Source organism: Aspergillus stella-maris (assembly GCF_047715825.1).
Source record: "Aspergillus stella-maris strain CBS 113639 unplaced genomic scaffold BDV14scaffold_17, whole genome shotgun sequence".
Lineage (NCBI taxonomy): Eukaryota > Fungi > Ascomycota > Eurotiomycetes > Eurotiales > Aspergillaceae > Aspergillus > Aspergillus stella-maris.
The window spans coordinates 131,557-155,102 of NW_027396811.1; the positions used below are offsets into that span (position 1 = coordinate 131,557).

Genomic DNA, 23,546 nt, shown 5'->3' on the forward strand with positions numbered 1-23,546 from the left:
TATCACGCTCTTCTTGAGTAGCCGTATCAAGTACTATATCAAGGATAATCTGAGTCGGATTCAAAAACATAATGTCAAAAGTGAGATGTTTCCAAAGCGACCACTCAGAATGCTTGAAGTAAGCAGGGACACTAGTCCATAATCGGCAAGGTGCGACCTCTGAGTAATGCTCCAGAACCGAACTAGCGCGTTTCCCCAGTCTTTCCGTCGCCAAAGCTCCGAGCTGTCTTTGTCTCAAAGCCATCGCGTCGCATACTCAATACCTCCTTAAGTCGACAAGCTTACAAACATACCACTCAATGATGAGAGATATAGTATAATATTACTGCAACTTTCCTACCGATTACCCCGAACAAGTTCTCACCATGGCCGATTACTCGTCAATGAAAGTGGCCGATCTGAAGGCGGAGTTGAAGAAACGCGGTATCCCTCAAACCGGACTACGAGTGAAACAGCAGATTATCGACCGCTTGATCGAAGAAGATGCTAAGGGCCAAGGCGAAGAGGCCGGCGCAACTGCCGCCCCCGCCGAGCCGGAAGCTGAGCAGGCGCAACCCGCTAAATCGGAGGCTCCTGCCGCGACTGAGCAAACGGACAATGACGCGTCGATGCAGGATCCCGCGCCTGAAGCTGCACCCGATACGCAGCCGGGGTTGCAACCTTCAGACGAGACACCAGCCGAAGATAACGCTGCCGCACCATCGCAGGCTGATGGGCTGACCGCTCCTCCTTCCGAACCCGCCAAAGCCGAAGAAACACATAAGGACGCGCAGGACATACAGGAGCAAGGGGAAGAAGCTGAACAGGATACGAAGGCGCCCCACGAAGAAGCTGCTACGAAACCAGTTGAGCCGGCTCCTGGAGGTGCAGCCAAGGAAGAGCCTAATGCCACTCAGACAATGGTCGAGACCAGTCAAGCACCTTCGCAGGCATCAGGGCCAAATACACAGGCATCGACGCCTCTTCCGCCGCAAGAGCTCATTGAAGATGTCCGAAAGAGGAAGCGGCGCAGCCAAAGCCCTGCGCCTAGCCTGGAGGAAATTAAAAGAAGAAAAGCCACAGCTTTGGGCGATGCGGCTTCGGGGACAACGTCGGAGACAGAGAAGAAAGCTGAGGCTGACGCGGGTACCGAACCCGTTGACACTGCCCCAACAAAAGAAGAATCCCAACCCGCTCCTGAAGAGAGCCCTCGTGCCGAACTGGATCCCAAGAAAAGCACTCCTCAGAAACAAGATGTTCGCTTCAAAGGTCTGTTTTCTTCTGCTGCGCGCGAGCAGACTCGAGCATCACCACCGCCCGCCGACTCTGAAATGGAAGACGTTTCGGTTGAGCCCGCTTTACATGCCGCGACCGCTGCTTTATACATCGATGGCCTCATGCGACCTCTTCAACCTGCTGCCCTCAAGAACCACCTACTCTCCGTTGCATCCGCGCCAGAAAAGTCGCCCAACCCCGACCTGATACTCGATTTCTACCTAGACTCTATCAAGACACACTGCTTCGCCAGATTTACAGATGTCTCAACAGCATCACGAGCCCGCAACGCCCTTCACGGTACTGTATGGCCGAACGAGAAAAACCGCAAGAGCTTGTTTGTCGATTTCATCCCGGAGCAGAAAGTCGAAGATTGGATTCAAAGGGAAGAGGACGCCAAGGGCGGCCGTGGCCCACCACCACGCTGGGAAGTCAAGTATGATCGGAAAGACGACGAAGTCGAAGCGGTCTTGGAGCAAGTTGACGCCAAGAGCTCCGGATCCCATGCTGTCCGTGGCGCAGCACCACAAGAATTCTCACACCCTCCCCCTCGTGGCCCACGAGCCGATATTCAACCCCAAGAAAGACGCCCCAGTGCGCAGTCAAGCCGACCCTCTCAACCAGGGCAAGGGTTCAAACCCCTCGACGAACTTTTCAAGTCGACGACTACGAAACCCAAACTATATTACCTCCCAGTCTCCCGAGAAGTTGCAGATCGGCGACTGGATCGATTCGATGACCTTATCAAGAAAGGCACATTCCCGCGGCGAGGTGGAGACGAGACTCGTAAATTCACATTCGAGGATGTCGATCAATTCGTTGATTTGGGGCCAGAATATGCTGGTCGTGGAAGGGGCGGAGGGCGAGGGCGAGGTCGCGGTGGAGGGAGTCGCAGAGACCGTTACTGATCGGCCGGCGATATCTCGGAGTTTTGCTATATACCACTTCATGTTCACGCGGCTATGGTAATCAACACATGTATCATAAACAGGAAATCCAAAAGAAGAGCAATGCCATTGTACAGTTAAGCTTATGACAGAGTGTCAGCCTTGTCAGACGGTCAGACAAGAAAGCGTAAGCAACCTCAGCCGACATCCGAGCCGCATTGTGCTGCGCCTTGGCCGGAGGAAGGCATTGGGCGGCTGTGCTGCAGCCAGGCTTGTCCAAAGCTTGGCTGTCTTGACCCTTTTGTTTTCTATAATTCCGTAATCTGTATACACCTTTCACTCGATTAATGGAGTGAAATACTGTAAACCCTTGTCCTTGAAACAGTCTAAATATAGAGGCGGTGTTTCACTAGGCAGCAAGAGTTCGCGCCACAGCCCCAGCTATTGGCACATGCTTCCTATTCGGGCATCCAGTTCGCTGCTGAAACAGTTCCAGTCTGCAGTGAGCACGAGCGTCATCCTTTAGCGCTCAGACTCCCTATTGCTTATTTACACCTCTTCACCTCTTCAATCGCCCGAAGTTCAGATGCTGCAGGCTTGGCTTGATCTTCAGGAACAAAAAAAAAAGAAATACTGTACCCGACAAAATTGGTGCGCGCGGTTCCAGGGGTTGATCTGCCGCCACTCCGCGGCCCAAAAATAGCAGTTATTGGCATTGGCCTTGCGATAGCCTTCCTCCGGCTCCGACTCGACTCTTTTTTCTCCCCCGAATTACCTCATACCTGACACTGCGACTCTGCGAGCATGGGCTGGCCCGTCTGCAATTCAACGGAGGAAGATGAAACCAGTATGACTATCTCTTTCTGTTATTGTTCTGGGCAAATCGACGATCGCTAACCGCTCTTCCGCCGACAGTCCATGAGATCGACTTGTGGGATGGCGGTCTCACCTTCCACGAGCTCTGCGTGATCGTCGTCGGCGTCTTCGCCCTCATCGCCGGGTTCATCTCATTTTACCTGATTATGCGACATGCGACACACTACAGCAAGCCGATCGAACAGCGACAGTACGTGCCCGGTCCCAACCTATCCCGCTCCCATACCCTCCTATCTATACCCCTTTGCTAACCATTCCTTTCTGCCTCGCTAGTACGATTCGCATCCTGTTAATGATACCGATCTACGCCCTCGTCGCCTGGCTCGGCACCTTCTACTACAAACATGCCGTCTACTACGACGTACTGGGCGACTGCTACGAAGCGTTCACGATCTCGGCTTTCTTTGCGCTGCTCTGCCATTATATCGCGCCCGATCTGCACAGCCAGAAGGAATACTTTCGCGGGATACAGCCGAAGAATTGGGTCTGGCCGGTTAATTGGATGCAGAAGTGTTCTGGGGGGCCGAAGGGGATTTGGAGGCTTCCGAGGAGTGGGTTGACCTGGTTCAATGTAAGACTGAGGACGGCTTTGAGCGGAGAACGGGTGAAATAGTGGGTGCTGACCGACTTATAGGTTATCTGGGTCGGCGTCTTCCAGTACTGTCTTTTGCGCGTACTGATGACCATTGTGGCTGTTGTTACGCAGAAGTTTGATTTGTATTGCGAGTCGTCGCTTAACCCGGCGTTTTCTCATATTTGGGTAGGTTCCCGCATGCTCGGATTATGCGAATAGTTGCTGACGTTGTTGAAGGTGTTGGCTATTGAGTGTGTTGCTGTCACTATTGCAATGTACTGCCTTATCCAGTTCTACATCCAGATCAAGGATGAGATCAGCGAGTATCGGCCTTTTCTGAAGATTACGTCTATCAAGCTGGTTATTTTCTTATCATTCTGGCAGACCGTAAGTCCAGCCACATGGATGCTCAAGGAGCGAACGCTAATACTATTACCAGAGCGTGATTTCCTTCTTGTTCTCTGCCGGTGTCATCAAGTCTTCAGACAAGCTTGCGGCACCTGATCTCAAAGTCACCCTTGCGAACCTCATCATTAGTGTCGAAATGGCTCTCTTCGCGATTTTACATCTGTGGTCTTTCCCATGGAAGCCCTACGCCCTTGGCTTCCAGACTGATGAGGTCACCGATATGTTTGGAAACGGTAAAAGAACCTATCAGGGCGGAAAATGGGGTATGGGTGCTCTGGTCGATGCTCTCAACCCAATCGATCTCGTCAAGGCCGTTGGCCGAAGTATGCGCTGGTTGTTCGTCGGCCGCAAGAAGAGAACACTCGACGCGAGCTACCAAACGCCGGCTGAGACAATCGGACTTGGCCAAACAGAAAGTCCAGCACCGGCCGACACAAGCTACGGTGGTGCCGGTGCAACTCTGATGACGGGCGGTGCATCAAACCGTTACGGCCAACAACCGGACGGAGAGGGCGAAGTGCTCCTGTCTCACGCCCAACCAAACCCATCTGGTAATCTAGGAACAGCACCTCCACCATACGACGAAACAAACCATAACCTCCTCTACGCCGCAAACAACCGTTCCGACGATCACTATCTCTCGGACACAGACCTTCACTCAGCTAACTCCTCGCGCCCGATCTCCCCCTTCGAAGAGGTGCACTACGTTCCCTCTCGAACCCCCTCGGACTCGGAAGGGAACTACTACCATGGGCATACAACAGGCGACTACTCGAGCACCAGCCACGCGCGCTTCCCATTCTCAACAGACCTCCAACAGCAGGAGCCCAATTCCATGCCAGAACCCTACCAACCAGCACATACCCGGTTCGACTCGAACGGGCGACGGTAAAGCTGAGCGTCCCGGCCGAGCTTGCTTGCTTGTATAATGATTGAATTTTTCTCTTTTCCCCTTAACCTTCTTCTTCTCCTTCTCGACCCACGATCTCCATAGTCGCCTAACCGAGTGGAACCGTGTCGATATGCATTCCATGTCTATAATTATACCCTGCATGTATGTATGATTCGGACCAGGCCCGGCGTCTTGTGTTACTTGCTTGCCATTCCCGTCATGATTGGAACGATATAACTATTAGACTTGCTTTATTTGGTTCTTAGCTTTTGTTACATATACCATCAAAATAATATGCATTCTATACCTACATACCCAGGTTTGCTCATTCTACCACGGAGATAGGTACGGGGATAGATCCTATGTAAGGCAACCAAGACCTCATACCTTGCTGTCGCGACTTTCCAGACGGCATTCTGAGGGAGTGTATACGTCTGGGAAAGAGCGATGGACCATGGACGGCGCTGGTTGTTCCTTCCTTGAATCGCGAAGACAATCTAGGTACCACTCGCATTTGGGGTACCTTGGCAGACAGGCTCTCTACTATTAAGTCACTACCTAGGTAACTGGGTAGCTAGCTACCTTACTGTCTGCTACTGTCACTGCTACTGCTACTGCGTACTTAGTCTTTGTGCCTTGCGTTGGGGGACTACTGCACAGCATCATGTAGCCTCTACCTATGCTTTCATTCTATAGAGAGTAGAACGTTTTGATCTCGTTCAAGTAGGAGAGTTTAGAGTTTGTATATGGAAAAGCGTGCTTCATGATTCGTTATCGTAGGACTTAGGTACTGTACTTTGTATTGTAGATCTACCCCAGCGCAGCGCCCTGACTCCCCAAACTCATAATATCTTCCTCGTACCGACCCTGCCCGGCACCACCTTGCCTCTTCCCCGCACCGTTTCGCCTAACATTAGTGACGATAGCAGTGCGCTTTCCGACCTCTCTCATGCCGTTGATACTTTGGCTCAGTTGGCCGAGTAAAGCAACAAGACTGACATCGTTATTTTGGGCCAGGGCTTCGGCGGAGAAGGCGCTTGATTCGTGCGGGGTGAGCAGGGAGAGGTTTGAGAGAATGGCGGAGATATCGCGGAGGATGGCGTGGTTTGGTGGTATTGTTGGGTTCTCGGGTGTGCCGGTGGATGAGGGGGGGAGTGAGAGGCTGGAGATGTAGGATTTTATGAGGGAGATGCGGGATTCGAGGGCTTTGATGGCATTTAGGCGGGTGTTTAGGGAGGCGATGACTGGTATTGGTTGGTTAGCATAGCTCTGCACGCTGTTGGAGATTGTACGTACGCTCTTCATCCTCAGGCGAAAGCAACTCCGTGCTAGCAACCTGTTTTTCTTTCTGCTTCTTAGGGTCTGACTGAGCCGTTGAAGTCTCGATAGCAGCCGCATTTCTCGCCGTACGAGCAACCGTATCAATACCAATCATTTCCGCCTCACCCGTCTCAACAGTGTATGGTAGTTCCCGGAAGCGAATGCTAAGCGACTGCTCCTGGCCGTCAACCTGCATAGCCTTGCCGCCATCTGCACTCTCGCCTTCGTAGACGCTCTCATAGATAGTCAATGGTAACTTCCCTTGACTAGCAGCTGCCTCTTTGACCTGCGATGGGTGGAACGCCAGGAATACCGCGGACTCATTGTGGGTCGTGAGGATCTGGCGATGTATTGGGAGATGCGCTGTACTCGGGCCGGAGGGAGGAGCTGTCGACCACCAGCCGATTAAATCGAGAGCGGGGGTTTTATGGACGTCCTTGACTGTTTGACCTTAGTAAGTGCGGTTTAAGCATGTTAAATGGTGAATGCTTACACTGCTTCACTCTTTCAACAAACCAGTCGTTGGGCAGCTGAGCTTCGCCATTTGGACCTTCCATCACGACGCATTCAAAGGCATGTTCAATTGTTATTTCGCGGCCATTCTGTTGACCGAGAAGAGCTCCGAGAATTGGCCCTTGCTGTGATCGTGCGGCATGCCGGGTGATGTGGTCGGAGATTGTGAGGAGTACAAGCGGGTGGAGCTGGAGGTGTAGGCCGGAGTCTGAGGACTTTTGCGAGAGCAGCGATTCTGCTTGATCCGACATGTTGAGGGTAGTTATACGGCCAGGTGTAAGCGATAGCGCCGCGAAACCTGTTGAATCGTCTTTGTTGGTTTGGATGTTCCAGTTGCTGGGAGCTCTGTTTCCCCGACCTACGAGGGGACGTCAGTGGTGTTTGCTTGGTTTGCATCGGAGGAGCTTCCCCGCTAGTGGTACTTCCAGGCAGCTGCCAGTTCCAGCATTTCAGACTTTCAATCAAATCGAGATCTCCGGTAGTTTTGGACAAGATGGCTGTCCAGTCTACCTATAACGAAGTTACGGCGCATTTCCGACAGGTCCAGAATGACCCATCAACACCCCTCGATCAGACGCTCCTCGATAAGCTTAAGCTGGAGCTTACAGAAAGCACGGATCGTACAATCCCCGCAACACTACTGACACAGATATCGCAGCTCCTGCCGGTCCTACAAGAGGACCCTACACCCATTACAACCCTTGGTATCAAGTCCGCGGCCTACTTCACCTTTGCAGATCTCAGCTCCATCGATCCTCCGATCAACTTCATCGCGGGGTTCCGCGCCCCCTCACCGCCCATCAACGAGCTAGCTCTAACGCTCCTGCGCAAGGCCGGATATTCCCCGAGCGATGCTGCGATAGTCGCCGGTGATCCAGAGATTGTCACAACCTTGGTGGAACTTTGGCTTTCAACATCATCAACTGCCGTCGCTCAGTCGGCATTCGATGTCCTATGGGCGCTCCTGGAGGTTGATCAGACAAGTACACTGGAGAACGGAGAGCACTCAGAAAATGCCTCAGGCGGGCAAGGCCTTATGTGGCGAAGAGTCTTTACAGACAAGGATGTCTATGACCGTCTCTTCTCCTTCTGCAGCACTGCCGACAACGCGAGCGGCCTGACGCCTCGTGAGAAATCCATTGCCCAAGGCAGACTGATGGGATTCCTTGTGAAAGCGGGCCAGTTGCGCTGGGACTTTATCTCAACATCACACATCCCGGAGGTCGAGGCCAAATATAAGAGCAAGAGTTTGTTGCATTTTGCGGCTTGTGAAATGGTCAACAAGACCGACGTCTTGATGCATATGACACAGCTGAACTTCTTCCACAACTTGCTCGAAATCGAAGCACCCAACCTGACGCCTCGGACAGTTGTGCAATCAGCGTCCACATTTTCCTCACCAGCACTCGACTTTCTGATCTCGGAAAAAATTCATAGTACCTTATTGGACTACTACGTGGATGAGTCGAAGCTGGACCCGGTAGATCTGAGCTTCCTGTGTGGTCCCATTATGGCCTACGTCGCCCAATATGCTGAACTTTACCCCAATCATCTACTAGCAAACCCACAGAGCTTGTTGGACAGCATCATGTCCCGAGTTGACGCGTCCCTACTGATCTCTACCTCTCAATGGGCGCACGGCCCGACACCCAGCGGCCAGCTCAATGTGCTGTCTTCTCTTCCGCGCGTGCTACTGTTGGAAAGCAGCGCTAAGGGTGTCAATCCAGTTGCGGCTCTACCAACAAACCCTCCGAACCAGGAAGTTTTCAATGCGCTGGGGAAGATATTTCATGGGCCCCCGAAGCACGCTGCCACGGATTCTGTCCAGCTTAGCAATTCCGGCCAGACGCCAACTGATTGGCATAAAGAAGCAGCGGCCGCGCGTGTTCTATACTTCCTATACCAGAACCACCGTCCATCACTGTGGGATGACATCGTCGCTACAGCTGATATTATAGCGATGAAGGACATTTCCCTCTCGGCTATATCGTTTATGCAAGCCATAGTCACTGCTAATTGGCAGACATTATCCCCTGAAGTTACTGCACCCGTCGATGGCACGCTGCGGTACAAGCTTCCGTCAGAGGAAGAACTCGGTCGCTTATCCCCAGCATCACAAGGCGTTCTCCCTTCATCAGGAGCCTGGGTAGCCATCTCGCCCCCAGCCCTAACTGTCCTGTTGCCCTACCTGTTCAAGCCGCCTCGTTCGTATTCTGAGTTTGTGGCCGGCGGAGCAGCTGACCCTCAGAATGCCGTCTGGAAAGTCGCGACAGCAAGGTATGAGGTCTTGGTTGCCTTACATAGATCCCTTCAAAACTTGGAGGACCGGGACTCGGATCTTGAGGATATTATTCGTACTTTGAGGAAGAGAGTGGATGACGGACCTCTTGGTCCTCAAGTCCAAACTATTACTCAGGTGGAGACCGTAGGCATGTGAGCAGTGGGTAGGAAATTTCGAAACCTCATCCCTTCAGCATCAATTTAATCCATATTCTTATAATAGTAAGCACTCGACATACTATATAGCCCTCCATGCCCAGGATATTCTACTCTAGGAAAGCGGTCTAGGCTGACAGAATCAGTCCACGTTCCGCTGATGTGCATTCCCCGCCGCGGGCGGTGAGTCAAGTTCCGCCGGAACTTTTTCTCTCGCGGCACATCTTCTCCAAATAATTCCCACTCGATTCTCCAAAATATACACGTAGACCATGTCTCGATTTGGCGCAAAGAAAGGCAGAAAGCTGCCTGGGTCTGAGTTCACCTGGGACACCACGGACGCCTCCGGCGAGGCCGATACAGCGCCTACTCCTCTTTTCCCTGTACGTTGGAGAAACATCCTCCCCTCATGCGAGTCATAAGTCCATACCCATTAAGCGCGTTTTCATTGCGCTCCATGCATGCTTTGCCGAATCTGGGGCTTATTTGTCTTTTTTGAGAACAGAAATATACCGTACCCCGTGCACGCCCATTAAGCGCTCGCGACCAGTTGCAAGTCGACCTGTACCGGACCCTCCGTGAGCGACACCACGACGGCCCGTATTATTCTGTCCTTGGTGCTTCCTCGGGGACGGGATACACGGCCAATTCGAAGGCAAACTTTGATCCGTTCAATGGCATGCCGAGTTATTCGGGAAAGTACCAGAAGAAAAAGCGGCTTGTGCCAAAGTTGTTGGGGAGGGAATATGGTGAGATTCACTCTGTCTTGTCTCTGATCCGGTGGAGTGGAAAGGTAGATTATGATGGCTAACCTGGTTGTTGGTTCGATGAGCAGTAATGAAATTCTTCCCCCGGGAATTATGGAAGACGCTCAAGCCCGATTTCAACCCGGACGCCTCGCTCGATGGGTACCAATTTCAAACATTAAAGGCCGGGGTGAAGCGCGGTTTTGAGGAAGATGATGACGAGGACGAGGCTTTGAAGCGTCGGCGGCAGGAAGGCGATGAGGGCGAGGGTGATGAGAATGATGTGGAAGGCGGCATCCTCGATGCAGACGAGGAGGACCAAGAAGGGGAGGAAGAAATGATGGACGATGACTTCGAGGACGACGATGATGATATGGGAGGTGATTACAATGCTGAGCAGTACTTTGATGGTGGAGATGATGAGTATGGCGATGATGGCTTCGGCGATGGGGGCGGTGGTGGCGGTGATGAAGATACGTATTAGGCGCGTTTATATAGATACCCATCTTTGCTTTTGCCATTATAGCTATGTATTAGCATTTAAAAGGAGTTATTGTTTGGCACTTACTCTCAATATATTTGTCTTTTCACCGGAAAATCATTGCATGCCGACTGTCTTCGATAGCCTCATTGCATGCATTAGGGCCGTTTCCTAGCCGCCCAGCCTTCCGCAGGGTCCAGGGTCCAGACGTCAACAAGCCCTAACCAACCCCCTACACTCGGCTCCATTCCAGTTGATAGTCGCTCACTCAACTACATTTTAGTCCAGCTAGCTGGCAATATCAGGTTACTTGATCCGCATGTTATCATCCTTTCCACGCTCCCTATCCTGGCTAGGTCGGCGATGGAAGCCCCTGAACTTCACGAATCCGAACTTCGTTCGCTACCCTGACTAGCACAGTAGTAAAGAACGGACTATCCCAGGCTATGTAGCGTCTCACTATTATCCTACGCGTATAGGAGAAGTATTTAGAGAGCGGTACCACGTTACCACCCACCAAGTTAGGGTTTGGATCTACGTCGACTGCTTGGTTGACGAGAGATTTGAGCACTGTAAAGTGTTACTTACTCTCTGGTTCAAAAGGGCTTACTTGCGCCTATGTTACTGATCGAACTCGCTAGTAGCGGCCGTCGCTATGCGATCCTGAAGATCCTCATCCAGTCATCGTATATGAACCGGCAACGAGACGATGAGTTGAAGATATACCAACACATGGGACAACATTCAAATAAACACCCCGGTCAAGATGCTGTCAGGACCTTGCTGGATACACTCCACATTGACAGACCAGACGACAAACACCGCTGCCTGGTTCCCCCGCCTTTATTCGAAAGTGTCTTGACCTTTCTACGTCGCAACCCAGTCGAAAGACTACCCTCAGCTGTCCTTGCATCTGTCCTCTAACGTGTGTTCATGGCATTGGACTTTCTGCACACTGAATGCCATGTGATACATACTGGTAAGTAAAATGACCCGTATGCTCTTTTTTCTCATTTGTAGTTGTCTCATGCTTTCGCTTTCACAGATCTGAAAGCCGACAACATCATGCTCGGCATCGAGGATGATTCGATCTACGACAAGCTGGAGAAGATTGAGATTGAAGACCCAATCCCGCGGAAAGAGGCAGCGGAGGGGAGACTAATTTACATGTCACGCGAAATGCCACGACCTAAACGAGTCGGTCACCCAGTCCTTTGCGATTTTGGATCTGCTATCTTCGGGGACAACTATCGAGAGGAGTTCGCACAGCCGAACATTTGTCGCGCGCCGGAAGTTATTATTAGTATTTCGTGGACATATAGTGTTGATATATGAAGTGTGGGATGCATGGTAAGACAAACAGCCGGGTCTAGGTCGGTAGCGAAACAATGCTGACAATTGGAATCTGGAATACAGATATGGGATATGTACGAAGGCGAGGGCCTGTTCAGGGGCTACGATCCTGAGTTTGGGGAGTATCGAAGCCGAAAACACCTTGCCGAAATGATTAATCTGCTTGGGCCGCCGCCTCCTGAGTTTATTGCGGAAGGTAGGAGGAAAGATGAGTTCTTCTCCAGCGAAGGTGAGTTGTACTTGGGCGAGTCACAAAGTAGTAGATAGGAGCTCGCTAACCTTCTTTCTCACAACTAGGCCGTTTCCTCTTCGAAAAAACTGTTAACAGACCAAGTGCCACTCCACCAAGTGCCACTCGAGGAACGAGAAACAACCCTAAAGGGAGAAGAAGACCGAGAAGCCTTCTTACGTCTTATGCGAAAGATGCTGCAGTGAGATCCGAGCAAACGCAGCACCGCTAAAGAGCTAATGGGAGACGAGTGGTTGTATATGCATATGTAATAGCTAATAACCGGTTTTCACCATTACATCCATGGAAAATAGGCAAGGTACTATAAAGACATTAGACTGGTGATTTTCAATCAGATAAGCGATATATAGTTCTTATCTCCGATCAACGGATGACATCATTCCGATCCGCGGAGCACCACAAATAATTTGACTCCAACACTCACCAGTCTACAATACTTGCAATATCCTCGATCCCTCACGAATAACGACCAGAATGAGCGGGCGACGCTCTGCACTCGTCCTCTACGGCTCTGAAACAGGCAATGCGCAAGATGTCGCTGAGGAGGTTGGTGCCGTCGCCGAGCGATTGCATTATAGCACGCAGGTGTCCGAGTTGAATCATGTGAAGCCGGTACGTTCTACCCTATCTTTTCTGGTATCAGCAATTGACAGTTGTGGTTGGTAGGAATCGCTAAAGTCGTATACGATTGTCGTCTTTGCGGTCTCAACGACCGGTCAGGGAGATTTGCCTGCGAATGCGAGAACGTTTTGGCGCTCGTTGCTTCTCAAGAAACTCCCGCCAACGTTTTTGAGCGGGGTGAGGTTTACGTGGTTTGGACTTGGGGATAGCTCTTATCCGAAGTACGTTCAGCTCTCTTCGGTTTAGAGGCCAATTGACGCAGTTATGTAAATGCGTTCTGACATCGACAGGTTCAATTGGGCTGCGCGAAAGCTCTACAAGAGGTTACTGCAGCTTGGTTCGGAGGAGATATACCCTGGCGGGGAGGCAGACCATCAACATCCTGAGGGGTAAATCAACAAACTTGGTTCTGTTACTTTGGCTGCATGCTAATACGGTATAGCTTAGAGGGCACTTTCATTCCGTGGCTAACGGCCTTCCGAAAGGACTTGCTGGACAAGAATCCCCTTCCTGAAGGGCAGGAGCCGATACCAGACGATGTCCAACTGCCGCCGAAATGGGTGCTGCAATTGCAAGATCAGAATGCGGCGCCAACAGTAGAGGCCTCTGTGCCTCCTACCGTAGATGAAGAGACGCTGTCTAAAGACTTCCCGGATTCATATCGCCTCGACCATGACATTCGCCCACTCCACGATAGCTTGACGGCAACATTGACCCAAAACAAGCGCGTCACTCCACAGACACACTTCCAGGACGTTCGCCATCTTACCCTGGCTGTGTCAGAGTCGCTTTCCTACTTCCCCGGCGACGTAATAGCCATAACACCGAAAAACACAGCCGAAGACGTGCAGAGCCTAATCGACATGATGGGCTGGCAAGAGCAAGCAGATCAAATCGTCTCTCTTGTTCCTCGCAACAGCACTGCCACTCATCAATCCGAAGATCAACCCACACCACCCATCCACAACCTCTCCTCGCACTCAAACCTAACCCTCCGCTCTCTCCTAACAAACTACCTCGACATCCGCGCCATCCCACGCCGCTCCTTCTTCTCCTCAATAGCACACTATACAACCTACGAAATGCACAAAGAAAGACTACTAGAATTCACAAATCCCGAATTCCTCGACGAATTCTGGGACTACACCACCCGCCCGCGCCGCTCAATCCTCGAAATTCTGCACGAGTTCGACACCGTCAAAATCCCCTGGCAACACGCAACAACAGCCTTTCCGATCGTCCGCGGCCGGCAATTCAGCATCGCCTCTGGCGGCGAACTCAAGCGAACCCCCTCCGGCGGTGCACGCTTCGACCTCCTCATCGCAATCGTAAAGTACCGCACCGTCATCAAGAAGATCCGCGAGGGCGTCTGCACAAAGTACATCTCCAATTTACGGCCTGGAAGTACTCTCCGCGTTCAGTTCCAACGAGGCGGACTGAATTCCTCCGTTGCACAGCTCGTCGGGCCAACATTACTCATTGGCCCCGGCACAGGCGTCGCACCACTCCGCTCAATGCTCTGGGAAAAGGCCGCAATCGTCAAATCATACAGGGAAGAAAACCCCGGCATTGACCCGCCCATCGAACCAACTATCCTCCTCTACGGCGGCAGGAATAGAGAAAGCGACTTTTTCTTCGAGGACGAATATAACACCCTATCTGAACTGATCAAACTCCGCGTCCTTACTGCGTTCTCGCGAGACCAGAAGAATAAGGTCTATGTGCAGGATGTGATCAGTCAGCATTCAGCTACTGTCTTTAATCTGTTGCATGATAAGGGCGGGGCGGTTTTCGTTTGTGGGTCGTCGGGGCGCATGCCGCAGGCTGTTAGGGAGGCGTTGACGGAGGTCTTTCAGGGAGGGAATGATGTGGATAATTTTGGGTTTACGAGGCGCGAGGCAGAGGATTATCTTGTTGGGATGGAGAAGACGGGGCGGTACAAGCAGGAGACTTGGTGAGGTGGATATTTATTGGCACTGGACTCTCTCTAGACTAGCCGGGAACGAAGAAGGCTTCATATAGACTTCATGTTCAATGTCTACATAGAAAAGAATAGAAAACATCATATCTGCCTGTGAGTAGAGTATTTCTTGGTAGAATTAGAACTAGAGGAAGCTATGTTATCGTAAATTGTAAATTCAAGGTATCAGTATATATATCCAACCTCAATCCGATCAGCTCAAGACGGCGCCCTTCATCCCACACACCTCACCACTCAAGCACATCCACCCACATCTGTAATGGGCAAAATGCAATATGCCATCACAAATTAACCAACCAGTCTACAGATATCACAAATGTCCAGACTTGCTCACTGAAGACCATCAAGTAACCAGCTCCCCAGCACAGTTAACCAAGCGCACAAAACACCGAGAACATCTCCGTATGCGCCACCGTGCTGTCCGAGTAAAAGGTCGCGACGGGATTTCCCGCGCATGCCCATTGGCTATTTCATCGTTAATTTCACCTTCAATAGACACCATCCCAGCACCGCAAGTGTCAGAAGACGAGAAAAGGAAGTCAAGAACATACGAATAAAGCGTACAATGGTACCGTTCCGCAGGACCAGAGCTGAATCTGCGAAAGACGGATGCGCTGTTTATGGATGGAATTCGTTAGCTTTGTCTTGCTTTGGGAGGTAATGAGAAAAACTCACCCGTCAAAATCAGTGCACTCGTTTAGACCGGCGAAGTGAGGGTATATCCCCCCGCTGCCTACATGGGGTTGAATTTCCTGAGTGGTTTGCTGTTAGAAATGTGTTCTGTCTAGGGCTAGGGATAGACGGGGGTTTCGTACGATCATGATTGCCGAGGCCGATGAGACGAGGAGGGCTAACGGGGTGATGATGGTAGAGAACTTCATGATTGCGGCTGTAATTCCTTTTCCCAGTTGAAGATGTAAGCGTAGAGGACAGAACAGACAGATGATGATGGTGACTTAGAGGTTGTTCGGTGCTGGATTTAAGCAGTTATATAACCCTAAGTCCAAATCCCTCTCGTACTTCGGACACCGTGTGGCGCGAACCGTACTTAGACTACCAAAAATCTTCTAAACGGGCTCTATTGAAATAGCTGTTGACACTTTAGTGGCTTCGCAGATCATGAGCTGGAGCTATTACTACATGGAAGGATCAATTGCTGTCAATAGGGTGAGGCGCGGCTTGTTTCTTTGTACGAAGAGCTTGTGAGACATGGCTGGGAACCAAGTCTTGGGTGTGTAATTCTAAAGGGAAAGAGGACCGGACCCTGAAGCTTTCTGTAACATGACCCGACTGTTACTCTCCTCGAAGTTGTACTGATGTCGGGATTTGGGGGTTAATGAAGCATGGAGTGCCGAGTGCGACAGTATGGCAGTTGGCGCCGTTGCTGCAGGGATATATATCTGACTGAGGCAAAGGGGTACTTGCCAAACTACTTATTCCCAGCACTCGGAGCCTCCTATTCAGCCACATTCAACTTGAAAAACACGTCTGTCACTATCCACGCACCCATACTGACCTTGGTCCTGCCATTGATAATGTCGGCTGTCGGCGAACTATAGCTGCTCGTCCGGGTACCAAGACGACGAGAGCCTGAGGCCACGAATAGCCCTTTCCAGTAAATGATGTCAACTTCCAAGCAACAGTCAATGAAACCTTAATTACTTGTCATCTTAGGACTTTTCCTCGTCAATCAGTATATACCCACCCAACACTACTGATCTTGAAAGCCTTCTCAGTTCTCACGGCTACATGCAAGTCTTGGCAATGGTGGCTAACCTCGGTTGGAGGCGGAAGCAGAACAGAGCTGCGGAGGATGTTCGGCCCGCTAGTTGAAGCCTCTCCGCCTCAGTCACCTGTTTTCTGCCCCCCGAGCTCCGATCGGCCTTCCCTCCTCTTCTCTACTTCTGCCTCGGTCCCCGCATCAGGAGTTCCTACTGTTGACTATTCCCGGAGGTTACTTCTTTCGCACATACACATCTCACAATGGCCAGCGGTCTGCGGATTCTCGTCCCCGTCAAGCGGGTGATTGACTATGCTGTGAGTTTTCATCTAGCTCCGTCTTCGGCGCTGCGGTGGCCGAGCCTGGCCTCGTTACAACTTACCACAGGCACAGCTCCCCTGTTCTAAAGGAGACAATTAACAAAGGCTCCAGATCAAACCCCGCATCAACAAAGCCCAAACGGGCGTCGAAACCGCCGGCGTCAAACACTCCCTCAACCCCTTCGACGAACTCTCCGTCGAAGAAGCCGTCCGCCTGCGCGAACGCAAGGGCCCCCTAAAAGTCGACAACATCCTTGCCCTCTCCGCCGGCGGCCCCAAATGCGGCGACACGCTGCGCACAGCAATGGCCATGGGCGCCGACCGCGCCTTCCACATCGATGTCCCCGAGGGTAACGCCGGCGACGGCGGCCTGGAACCCCTCACCGTCGCGAAGACGCTAAAGGCCGTTGTTGAGAAGGAGAACATTAATCTTGTTCTGCTCGGGAAGCAGGCTATTGATGGTGATCAGGGACAGACGGGGCAGATGCTTGCTGGACTCTTGGGGTGGCCTCAGGCGACGCAGGCGAGTAAGGTTGAGGTTAAGGATGAGGCTGGGACTGTGGAGGTTACGCATGAGGTTGATGGGGGTATTGAGACGTTGAAGGCGAAGTTGCCGATGATTATTACGACTGATTTGAGATTGAATGAGCCGCGGTATGCTTCGCTGCCGAATATCATGAAGGCGAAGAAGAAGCCGTTGGAGAAGATTACGCTGGCTGATTTGGGGGTTGAGGATAAGAGGAGATTGAAGACGCTTAAGGTTACGGGTATGGTATTCACCAGATTTGATTTAGAGTGTGATAATTGCTAACTTGTGCAGAACCCCCCGCGCGCCAGGGCGGCGGCAAGGTCGAAGACGTCGACGGCTTGGTCGCTAAGCTGAAGGAGCTCGGTGCTCTGTGAGTGCAGTGCAGTGCAGTGCAGCGAGATGTACATGATAGTCTCATTATGATTAGCTAAATAAACCTGTTTTCTGTTCCTACAGCCCGCGATCCTGAATTCCCCACCGTTCAGCTCCCATGTGCACGCAAGAAGATAAGCCAAGCTCTGAACGGGATCTCTGGGCTACTGCACCCGAGCCCTCGGTAGCAAGCACCCCAAGTCAAAGTCAAAGCTCAAGCACAACACCGCCACCCCCAAACTCTCGTGGGAAATAGGATCAAGCCCAGGCCTGCCGTCTCAACGAACCATGTCCACTGGCTCACTCATCTTGGCCATCGCTCTGAGAATCTGACACACAGTGGCTGACTTGCATATGCAGGGGCATGCCGTATGCACCGGCACAGCTCACCAGAATCTAAATCCCAATTTCCAGACGAACACCGGTTCGGCCGGGAACCTGGGATAAGTCTAAGAGTACATACATTTGCATGCAGTTGCATCAGGCAGCCACCGCGTGCCCCTGACCAGGATCATGGATCTTGAATCCGGGTAGACTGCAAGTGCAAGTTAAAGCCATCAGACGTGTTCGAAACCTTCCATAGCAAGCAAGCCGTGCTGCTGTTGCTACCGGTCACGTTTCGGTTAGCGAATAGTGAGACGTCCGCGGGACGACCAGTCACGGGAAGTTCGTCGGTTATGGCGGTTATGTGCTGGACTCTGGGTCAGATGGTGAACCGTGCAATACTCTGTACGTTTCGTTTCGGGGATTGACAAAAGTACGTAGAGAGCGTTGTACCAATGCATGCAGTAGGTAGTAGGTACATAGTACGTAGTGCAGACTGCAGAGCGTTCGCAGGAGCGTAGAGGTATCTACCTACACTCCTGACTGTCACGGGGCTGGTATTTGCTTTTGCTTTGGCTGTAGGTTGTGTCATTCTGACCTACCTACTGGTAGCTGGTAGCTGGCTCTGGGTGTAATAGTCGAGGGATCCTTGTCGGGGATTAGTAGGTAGTTCGGTGCGGGTTGTAAACTGGACTACTAGATACTACTAGTTAGCGGACGGCCATTGTTCTGATCATTTATGGCGCGATTCTTTTTAGTCGATTGATGCACCGTCATGGCTGTCGGGTCGCTTGTCGCACAGTATAATAATAGGAGCAACATACTATTAATGATGATTAGTAGGCAACTAGTAAGAGGAAGTATGATGATGCGCCTGTGACAGTCCTGAGGCTAGCCTGTACTAACCCATTGAGTGCCTGGATGTAGTCTCCACTGGCCGCCTACTCGCCTTACTACGGCACCTAAGGCTAAGTTAAGATCGCAAGGCTAAGCGGATCGCCTCTCTACTAAACAGTGGGCGGAGATGTCTCGGGAGTCGGGAATCGGGATTCGTTCTAGGTGGCCAGTGACCTTCTAGAAGCACGCAGATCAACGTTCTCCCGTGCAGACTCTGAACCAGCCGAGACCGAAACCCTATGCAGTATCTTCAGGAGACAGGCAGAAGTACCGAGACAACCGTGCAGAATCTGCTTCCGCCTGTCCCGTCGTTGAGAGGGGTGGGAAGAGTTTTCCATCCCTGGGTTTGTCCCTCGTGTTTGTAGTAAGGAGAACAGAACGGTGGGAGAAAGGGAGGGAGGGAGGAACCTTGGAGTTGAGGAGGAAAGCTGCATATGACCAGTATTATGGCGTTGCTGGGGGACTGGAAGCGAAGGATGTAAACACCGGCATCCAGATATGTATGTAGTGCCTGGACTCAGCTAGCCATGTCTGAAGGAATCGACAGCTCAACTCATCAAGGAAAATCTGGAAACTATTAGCAGTAGCGTAGGTAAGCAATGGCTCTAGTTGGCTAGTATAGCATCATGTTCGCATCATCAACGGTTCGCGAAAATCTCTTAAGGTGACAGATTGCAGTCACAGATGCAAGCAATCAAAGTAAATGGTGGAGCCCCTAGAACACATCAGATCCACACCAGGGTCTGATTCATTTCCGATAGTTTGGATGGGCAAATAATATCCCCATTAAATGAAAATTCAAGATGCTAGTTTGATGACAAACATCTGGAACACCTCGGCCCAATATACCACTTCATCAAGATCAGGCAGAAAATCAGAAACGGCGATCTGATCCGATCGGTGGCTGTGTCGTGGTTGTGGAGGAGTAGGAATAAATAAACGGACGAGAAGAACTGGTAATAATTAAGGAGCGTTGCAAGGATGCTCTAGGACTGCTTAGCAATGAGGCTGGGCTGAAGAACTGGACTAAATGAGACTACAGCCGCAGGGAGCTGACTGTGAGCTGTCAGATTTCGGGTGCGGAATGCTGGATGCGTTCGATAGTTGGGCTATAGATCGGGGCTGGACCTGGATTAGTTAACATGGCAAACATGTGGTAAATTAATGAAAATTTCGATGTTGCTGAGTTTGGTTCTTGGTTGCGGAGGGCGATGGAGGTCTGGGTCAGGTCCATCGGGTACGCACTGTAGCTGCGTAGGCATGATTCTGCGAACAGAACAAGATGAAGGAAATCTTGATGATGTGGTAGTTGATAATAGAATGTTAGAAATACTGGGAATAGTTAATATAACCAATAGTTATTTCCTCCACCTGGTACAAGAAAAGAAACGAACTAATAGTGGAACATGGCAGTAGAGTAGATCTATGATGTAACAGCCCCCTCCTCCAGACTGCCGTGATTGGGCCTCAGCCTTGGACCAGCCATTGCAATGCCTTTCCGGTCCAGCCGTTGATGATACATTCTCTCGCAATCACTTATTAGGTCGCTTATGCCTCCTGCCTATCCCTCTGTTCTCGATGTTTTTTTTTCCCCTCCCTTCTCTCACTTCATCCCCTTCGTCGCCATAAGGCACCGGGCTGACCATCCTGTTTGCGATCATCTTGGCGACGCATACATACATCATACTTGCTCTGTCGCCTAACCAACAGTCACCTCACATAATTATTGCTGACAGTATAAACTGCACTGCCTACCGAACCCTTGGTAGCTCTTCCCCGCCCTTGCTGGTAACCTGGTAAGTAAGCTCAGTCGCCGTGTGTGCCGGTCCGCGGTTCCCCTTCGAGGTATACCACCGGTTCCTCGAGTCACTCTCTTGCCACTGGACTCGGCTGACTGCCTCCAACGCAGACCCCGACCTCGATCCGTTTGTCAGCGCCAGCGAAGCAAAGCCCAGCGATTGTCCAACAGGGATATTGTCGCCAAACGAACAGATCCCTTTGTGCCTGATTTACTTTCCTGTCACATCCCTGTCATCGCATTCCGACACCAGCCGCGCATTCCTCGGCTAGTGATAAGTGCATACCAGCGCCGATTCCCATCGTGCATTTTCCGGCGCGAGACAGCTACCCGCGTTGCATGTTCGCTGTTTCCGGCGACCTCGAATTTTGCTTGGAGTATATAGCGTTCGACCGTCGCCCTCGCGTTACCCATCGTCCGATTAGTCGAATCGAATAGTATTCCCCAATCCGATTCTCGTTTCAAGCGGGAGCCTTTTCGCTCGCAATGGCTCCCTCGTTCTGGGAAAGGACCAAGGGGACGTCCAAGAAGGGATTCGACAAAGCATGGCACACTCTGGATAAACTGGGCGATCCCGTCAACCGATTATCGAACAAGGTCGGTGCCGAGGCATTCTGGCCTATGACCATCGACAAAGAAAGCGACAAGGCCGCTCGGATATTGCGAAGCTTCTGCAAGGATGGCTTCTACGCCGACGAAGAGACAGAGCGACAGAGCGCCGAGAGCGTTTACAACAAGGAGACTGGGAAGATTGAGAAACCTAAAGGAAAGCAGCGGGTGATCAAGAAGATTCCCAGTAAAGTCATTCAACAAGCGAAAGGTATCGCGATTTTCACAACGATGCGTACCGGACTCTGGTTGAGTGGTTCTGGCGGCAGCGGTGTTCTTCTCGCTCGGGTTCCTGAGACGGGTGAATGGAGTCCGCCGTCTGGTATTATGCTACACACTGCGGGTATTGGATTCTTGGCTGGTATCGATATTTACGATTGCGTGGTTGTCATCAATACATTTGAAGCCTTGGAGGCTTTCAAAAAGGTTCGTTGCACATTAGGTGGAGAAGTCAGTGCCTCGGCCGGTCCAGTTGGAATGGGTGGTGTGCTCGAGTCGGAAGTCCACAAGCGACAAGCCCCGATTTGGACGTATATGAAGAGTCGTGGATTGTACGCCGGAGTGCAGGTGGACGGGACGATTATCATCGAGCGAACTGACGAGAACGAACGTTTCTATGGCGAACGCATTTCCGTGACCGACATCCTGGCTGGTAAAGCCAGAAACCCGCCGGCTTCGATTCAACCTCTACTTCAAACAATAAAGTCTGCTCAAGGAGATCAAGATGTGAACGAGGATCTCCTGCCGACTGGCGAGGCACCTGGAGATTTGGATTTGGAACAGCCCGCGACATTCGGCGTTCCCGATCCCGAGGACGACGATCCATTTGGTGTCAAGGCATTGGAAGCCGAAGGTCTTTTCATTCGCGAGGCCGGCTCCAAAGCGCGACCAAGCCAGGATGCTTTCGAGTTCAAGCCAAACCCCTCGAGCCCGGTATATGCGACGTTCCGGCGAAGTGTGGAGAGTTCACGGCGTAACAGCTGGCGCACGAGTGTCCAGAGTTATGTCAGTCAAGACAGAGGTACTCAAACCTTTGACGAACCGTTGACTGCCCCGACTTCCACCAGCCGCGCATCTTCTCCCAGCAACAGAGACTTTTCCGAGCCCAGATCACACCCATCGGACAACGAGGATCGCTGGGACACCGTCATCCCCGAACATCGTGAGACCAGCTTCCGCAACAAAAACCAAGACGAAGGTGTCCAGGACAACTTCATTAACGACGACAACCTCGAAGTTCATGAAGTTAGTAGTGCAACAATCTCTCGCCGCGACAGCATCACCAACTCTTCTCCTGTTCGGGAAGAGGCAGCAGCTCCCGTTGAAGTGAAGCGCCACTCCCCGACGTTTACCCGTGCTCGCCTTGTCACCATCCCAAAACGACAACCTCCTAGCCTTCCCCCGCGGAACCCTCAACGTGCATCGACTGCAACTTCTACCCCGACCTCACCTGGCCCATACGCATCCTCCGACGACAACCGCTCCGTTACCTCTGTCTCGACCCGTGCTTCTACCAGTGAATCCGCTGCCCCGGCGAAGAAAGACTCCTCTCGGAACGCATCTATTGATGAGACCTCTGAATCGAAGAAGTCCTCTTTCGGTAGGGATGACGACTTCCACTCCGTACACAGCGCGCGGACGTCGCGCTCGGGATCTGAGAAGGATATCAGCCCGGAGCTGAAGGCTGTCCGATCAAAGACACCTGATGCAGTGGACACTCACTCCCCTGAGAAGATCGCCGAGCCGGAGCCAGCGCACCAGCTTCCTGGTGCCTTTGCCAGCCCACCGACCGAAGCAAACACCTTTGACCTGCCGGTCGTGGGCGACAAAACGCACCAGATCTAGACGAACACGGGCGACACATTCTTGAGGAAGCGAACTTACTCGACTTTGATTTACGTTTTGGCATTGCGATACCCTCCTCTCATTACCCAATTTTCCTTATCTCTTTGACTTCGTTGTACATATAAGCTTCCGCTTAACCTTATGTTGTGGATACGAATGGGCTTCCGTCCACGTCCATATTGATTCTGATGTCGCGTGACCTTTGGCGACTTGCTTCAACTCCATCGTTTTAGCGATTCATCTGTTCATGTCAGCGTTGCTTTTTAGCATTGGTTTACAGCGATTGGGGCGTTGGTGGATTTGGGATCTGCAATGGGACGATCACTCGATGTTCCATCCCCCATTTCCCAGAGATAGTTACTTGGTTAGAATTGGGTTCTTGGTTTTCTGTATGATAGCTTGATTATGTTGAGTTATATATCCATTGCATTCTGTGTGCTGCATATTGCATATTATCCTGCTGTACTCAGTACTGTCATGAGCCCGGCATCCCGTGACCGTGGGACAAAGTAATAAGCTTCGGCTGCACCACGACCAGAT

At 51.6% G+C, this 23,546-nt stretch overlaps 10 protein-coding genes across 10 annotated transcripts; 8 read left to right on the plus strand and 2 right to left on the minus strand.

The window, feature by feature from the left end:
- The first annotated feature begins 2 nt into the window (after positions 1 to 2).
- BDV14DRAFT_170571 (SAP domain protein) lies at positions 3 to 2,312 on the plus strand. Its single transcript, XM_073768228.1, has one exon. It carries the CDS (start codon positions 366 to 368, stop codon positions 2,160 to 2,162), a length of 1,797 nt encoding a protein of 598 aa, XP_073629726.1. The 5' UTR covers positions 3 to 365; the 3' UTR covers positions 2,163 to 2,312.
- A 234-nt stretch (positions 2,313 to 2,546) lies between these two features.
- Positions 2,547 to 5,243, plus strand: BDV14DRAFT_170575 (OSTA/TMEM184 family protein). The gene is made up of 6 exons (XM_073768229.1): positions 2,547 to 2,988; positions 3,057 to 3,207; positions 3,291 to 3,588; positions 3,652 to 3,777; positions 3,829 to 3,978; positions 4,031 to 5,243. Exons 1-6 carry the CDS (start codon positions 2,946 to 2,948, stop codon positions 4,889 to 4,891), a joined length of 1,629 nt encoding a protein of 542 aa, XP_073629727.1. The 5' UTR covers positions 2,547 to 2,945; the 3' UTR covers positions 4,892 to 5,243.
- A 407-nt stretch (positions 5,244 to 5,650) lies between these two features.
- On the minus strand, positions 5,651 to 7,038 carry BDV14DRAFT_170576 (COP9 signalosome complex subunit 6). The gene is made up of 3 exons (XM_073768230.1): positions 6,705 to 7,038; positions 6,188 to 6,652; positions 5,651 to 6,135 (listed from the first exon to the last, which is right to left on the minus strand). The coding sequence occupies exons 1-3, from the start codon at positions 6,973 to 6,975 to the stop codon at positions 5,702 to 5,704; spliced, it is 1,170 nt and encodes a 389-aa protein (XP_073629728.1). The 5' UTR covers positions 6,976 to 7,038; the 3' UTR covers positions 5,651 to 5,701.
- Positions 7,039 to 7,178: 140 nt separating this feature from the next.
- BDV14DRAFT_170577 (uncharacterized protein) lies at positions 7,179 to 9,204 on the plus strand. Its single transcript, XM_073768231.1, has one exon. It carries the CDS (start codon positions 7,218 to 7,220, stop codon positions 9,159 to 9,161), a length of 1,944 nt encoding a protein of 647 aa, XP_073629729.1. The 5' UTR covers positions 7,179 to 7,217; the 3' UTR covers positions 9,162 to 9,204.
- Positions 9,205 to 9,339: 135 nt separating this feature from the next.
- On the plus strand, positions 9,340 to 10,466 carry BDV14DRAFT_170579 (DNA-directed RNA polymerase III subunit C31). The gene is made up of 3 exons (XM_073768232.1): positions 9,340 to 9,543; positions 9,666 to 9,909; positions 9,996 to 10,466. The coding sequence occupies exons 1-3, from the start codon at positions 9,433 to 9,435 to the stop codon at positions 10,388 to 10,390; spliced, it is 750 nt and encodes a 249-aa protein (XP_073629730.1). The 5' UTR covers positions 9,340 to 9,432; the 3' UTR covers positions 10,391 to 10,466.
- Positions 10,467 to 10,706: 240 nt separating this feature from the next.
- BDV14DRAFT_188709 (kinase-like domain-containing protein) lies at positions 10,707 to 12,175 on the plus strand (the record flags this gene model as incomplete). Its single annotated transcript, XM_073771106.1, has 6 exons — positions 10,707 to 10,784; positions 10,909 to 10,964; positions 11,032 to 11,302; positions 11,408 to 11,710; positions 11,804 to 11,969; positions 12,069 to 12,175. The coding sequence occupies 6 exons, from the start codon at positions 10,707 to 10,709 to the stop codon at positions 12,173 to 12,175; spliced, it is 981 nt and encodes a 326-aa protein (XP_073629731.1).
- A 247-nt stretch (positions 12,176 to 12,422) lies between these two features.
- tah18 (NAPDH-dependent diflavin reductase) lies at positions 12,423 to 14,689 on the plus strand. The gene is made up of 4 exons (XM_073768233.1): positions 12,423 to 12,602; positions 12,657 to 12,832; positions 12,902 to 13,000; positions 13,054 to 14,689. The coding sequence occupies exons 1-4, from the start codon at positions 12,465 to 12,467 to the stop codon at positions 14,567 to 14,569; spliced, it is 1,929 nt and encodes a 642-aa protein (XP_073629732.1). The 5' UTR covers positions 12,423 to 12,464; the 3' UTR covers positions 14,570 to 14,689.
- Positions 14,690 to 14,774: 85 nt separating this feature from the next.
- BDV14DRAFT_34722 (uncharacterized protein) lies at positions 14,775 to 15,544 on the minus strand. The gene is made up of 4 exons (XM_073776601.1): positions 15,408 to 15,544; positions 15,268 to 15,344; positions 15,144 to 15,206; positions 14,775 to 15,057 (listed from the first exon to the last, which is right to left on the minus strand). Exons 1-4 carry the CDS (start codon positions 15,471 to 15,473, stop codon positions 14,961 to 14,963), a joined length of 303 nt encoding a protein of 100 aa, XP_073629733.1. The 5' UTR covers positions 15,474 to 15,544; the 3' UTR covers positions 14,775 to 14,960.
- An 869-nt stretch (positions 15,545 to 16,413) lies between these two features.
- Positions 16,414 to 17,686, plus strand: BDV14DRAFT_34725 (electron transfer flavoprotein subunit beta/FixA family protein). The gene is made up of 3 exons (XM_073776602.1): positions 16,414 to 16,629; positions 16,745 to 17,399; positions 17,453 to 17,686. The coding sequence occupies exons 1-3, from the start codon at positions 16,576 to 16,578 to the stop codon at positions 17,533 to 17,535; spliced, it is 792 nt and encodes a 263-aa protein (XP_073629734.1). The 5' UTR covers positions 16,414 to 16,575; the 3' UTR covers positions 17,536 to 17,686.
- Positions 17,687 to 20,335: 2,649 nt separating this feature from the next.
- On the plus strand, positions 20,336 to 23,445 carry BDV14DRAFT_170584 (uncharacterized protein). The gene has a single exon (XM_073768234.1). The coding sequence runs from the start codon at positions 21,039 to 21,041 to the stop codon at positions 23,004 to 23,006; it is 1,968 nt and encodes a 655-aa protein (XP_073629735.1). The 5' UTR covers positions 20,336 to 21,038; the 3' UTR covers positions 23,007 to 23,445.
- Positions 23,446 to 23,546: the final 101 nt, after the last annotated feature.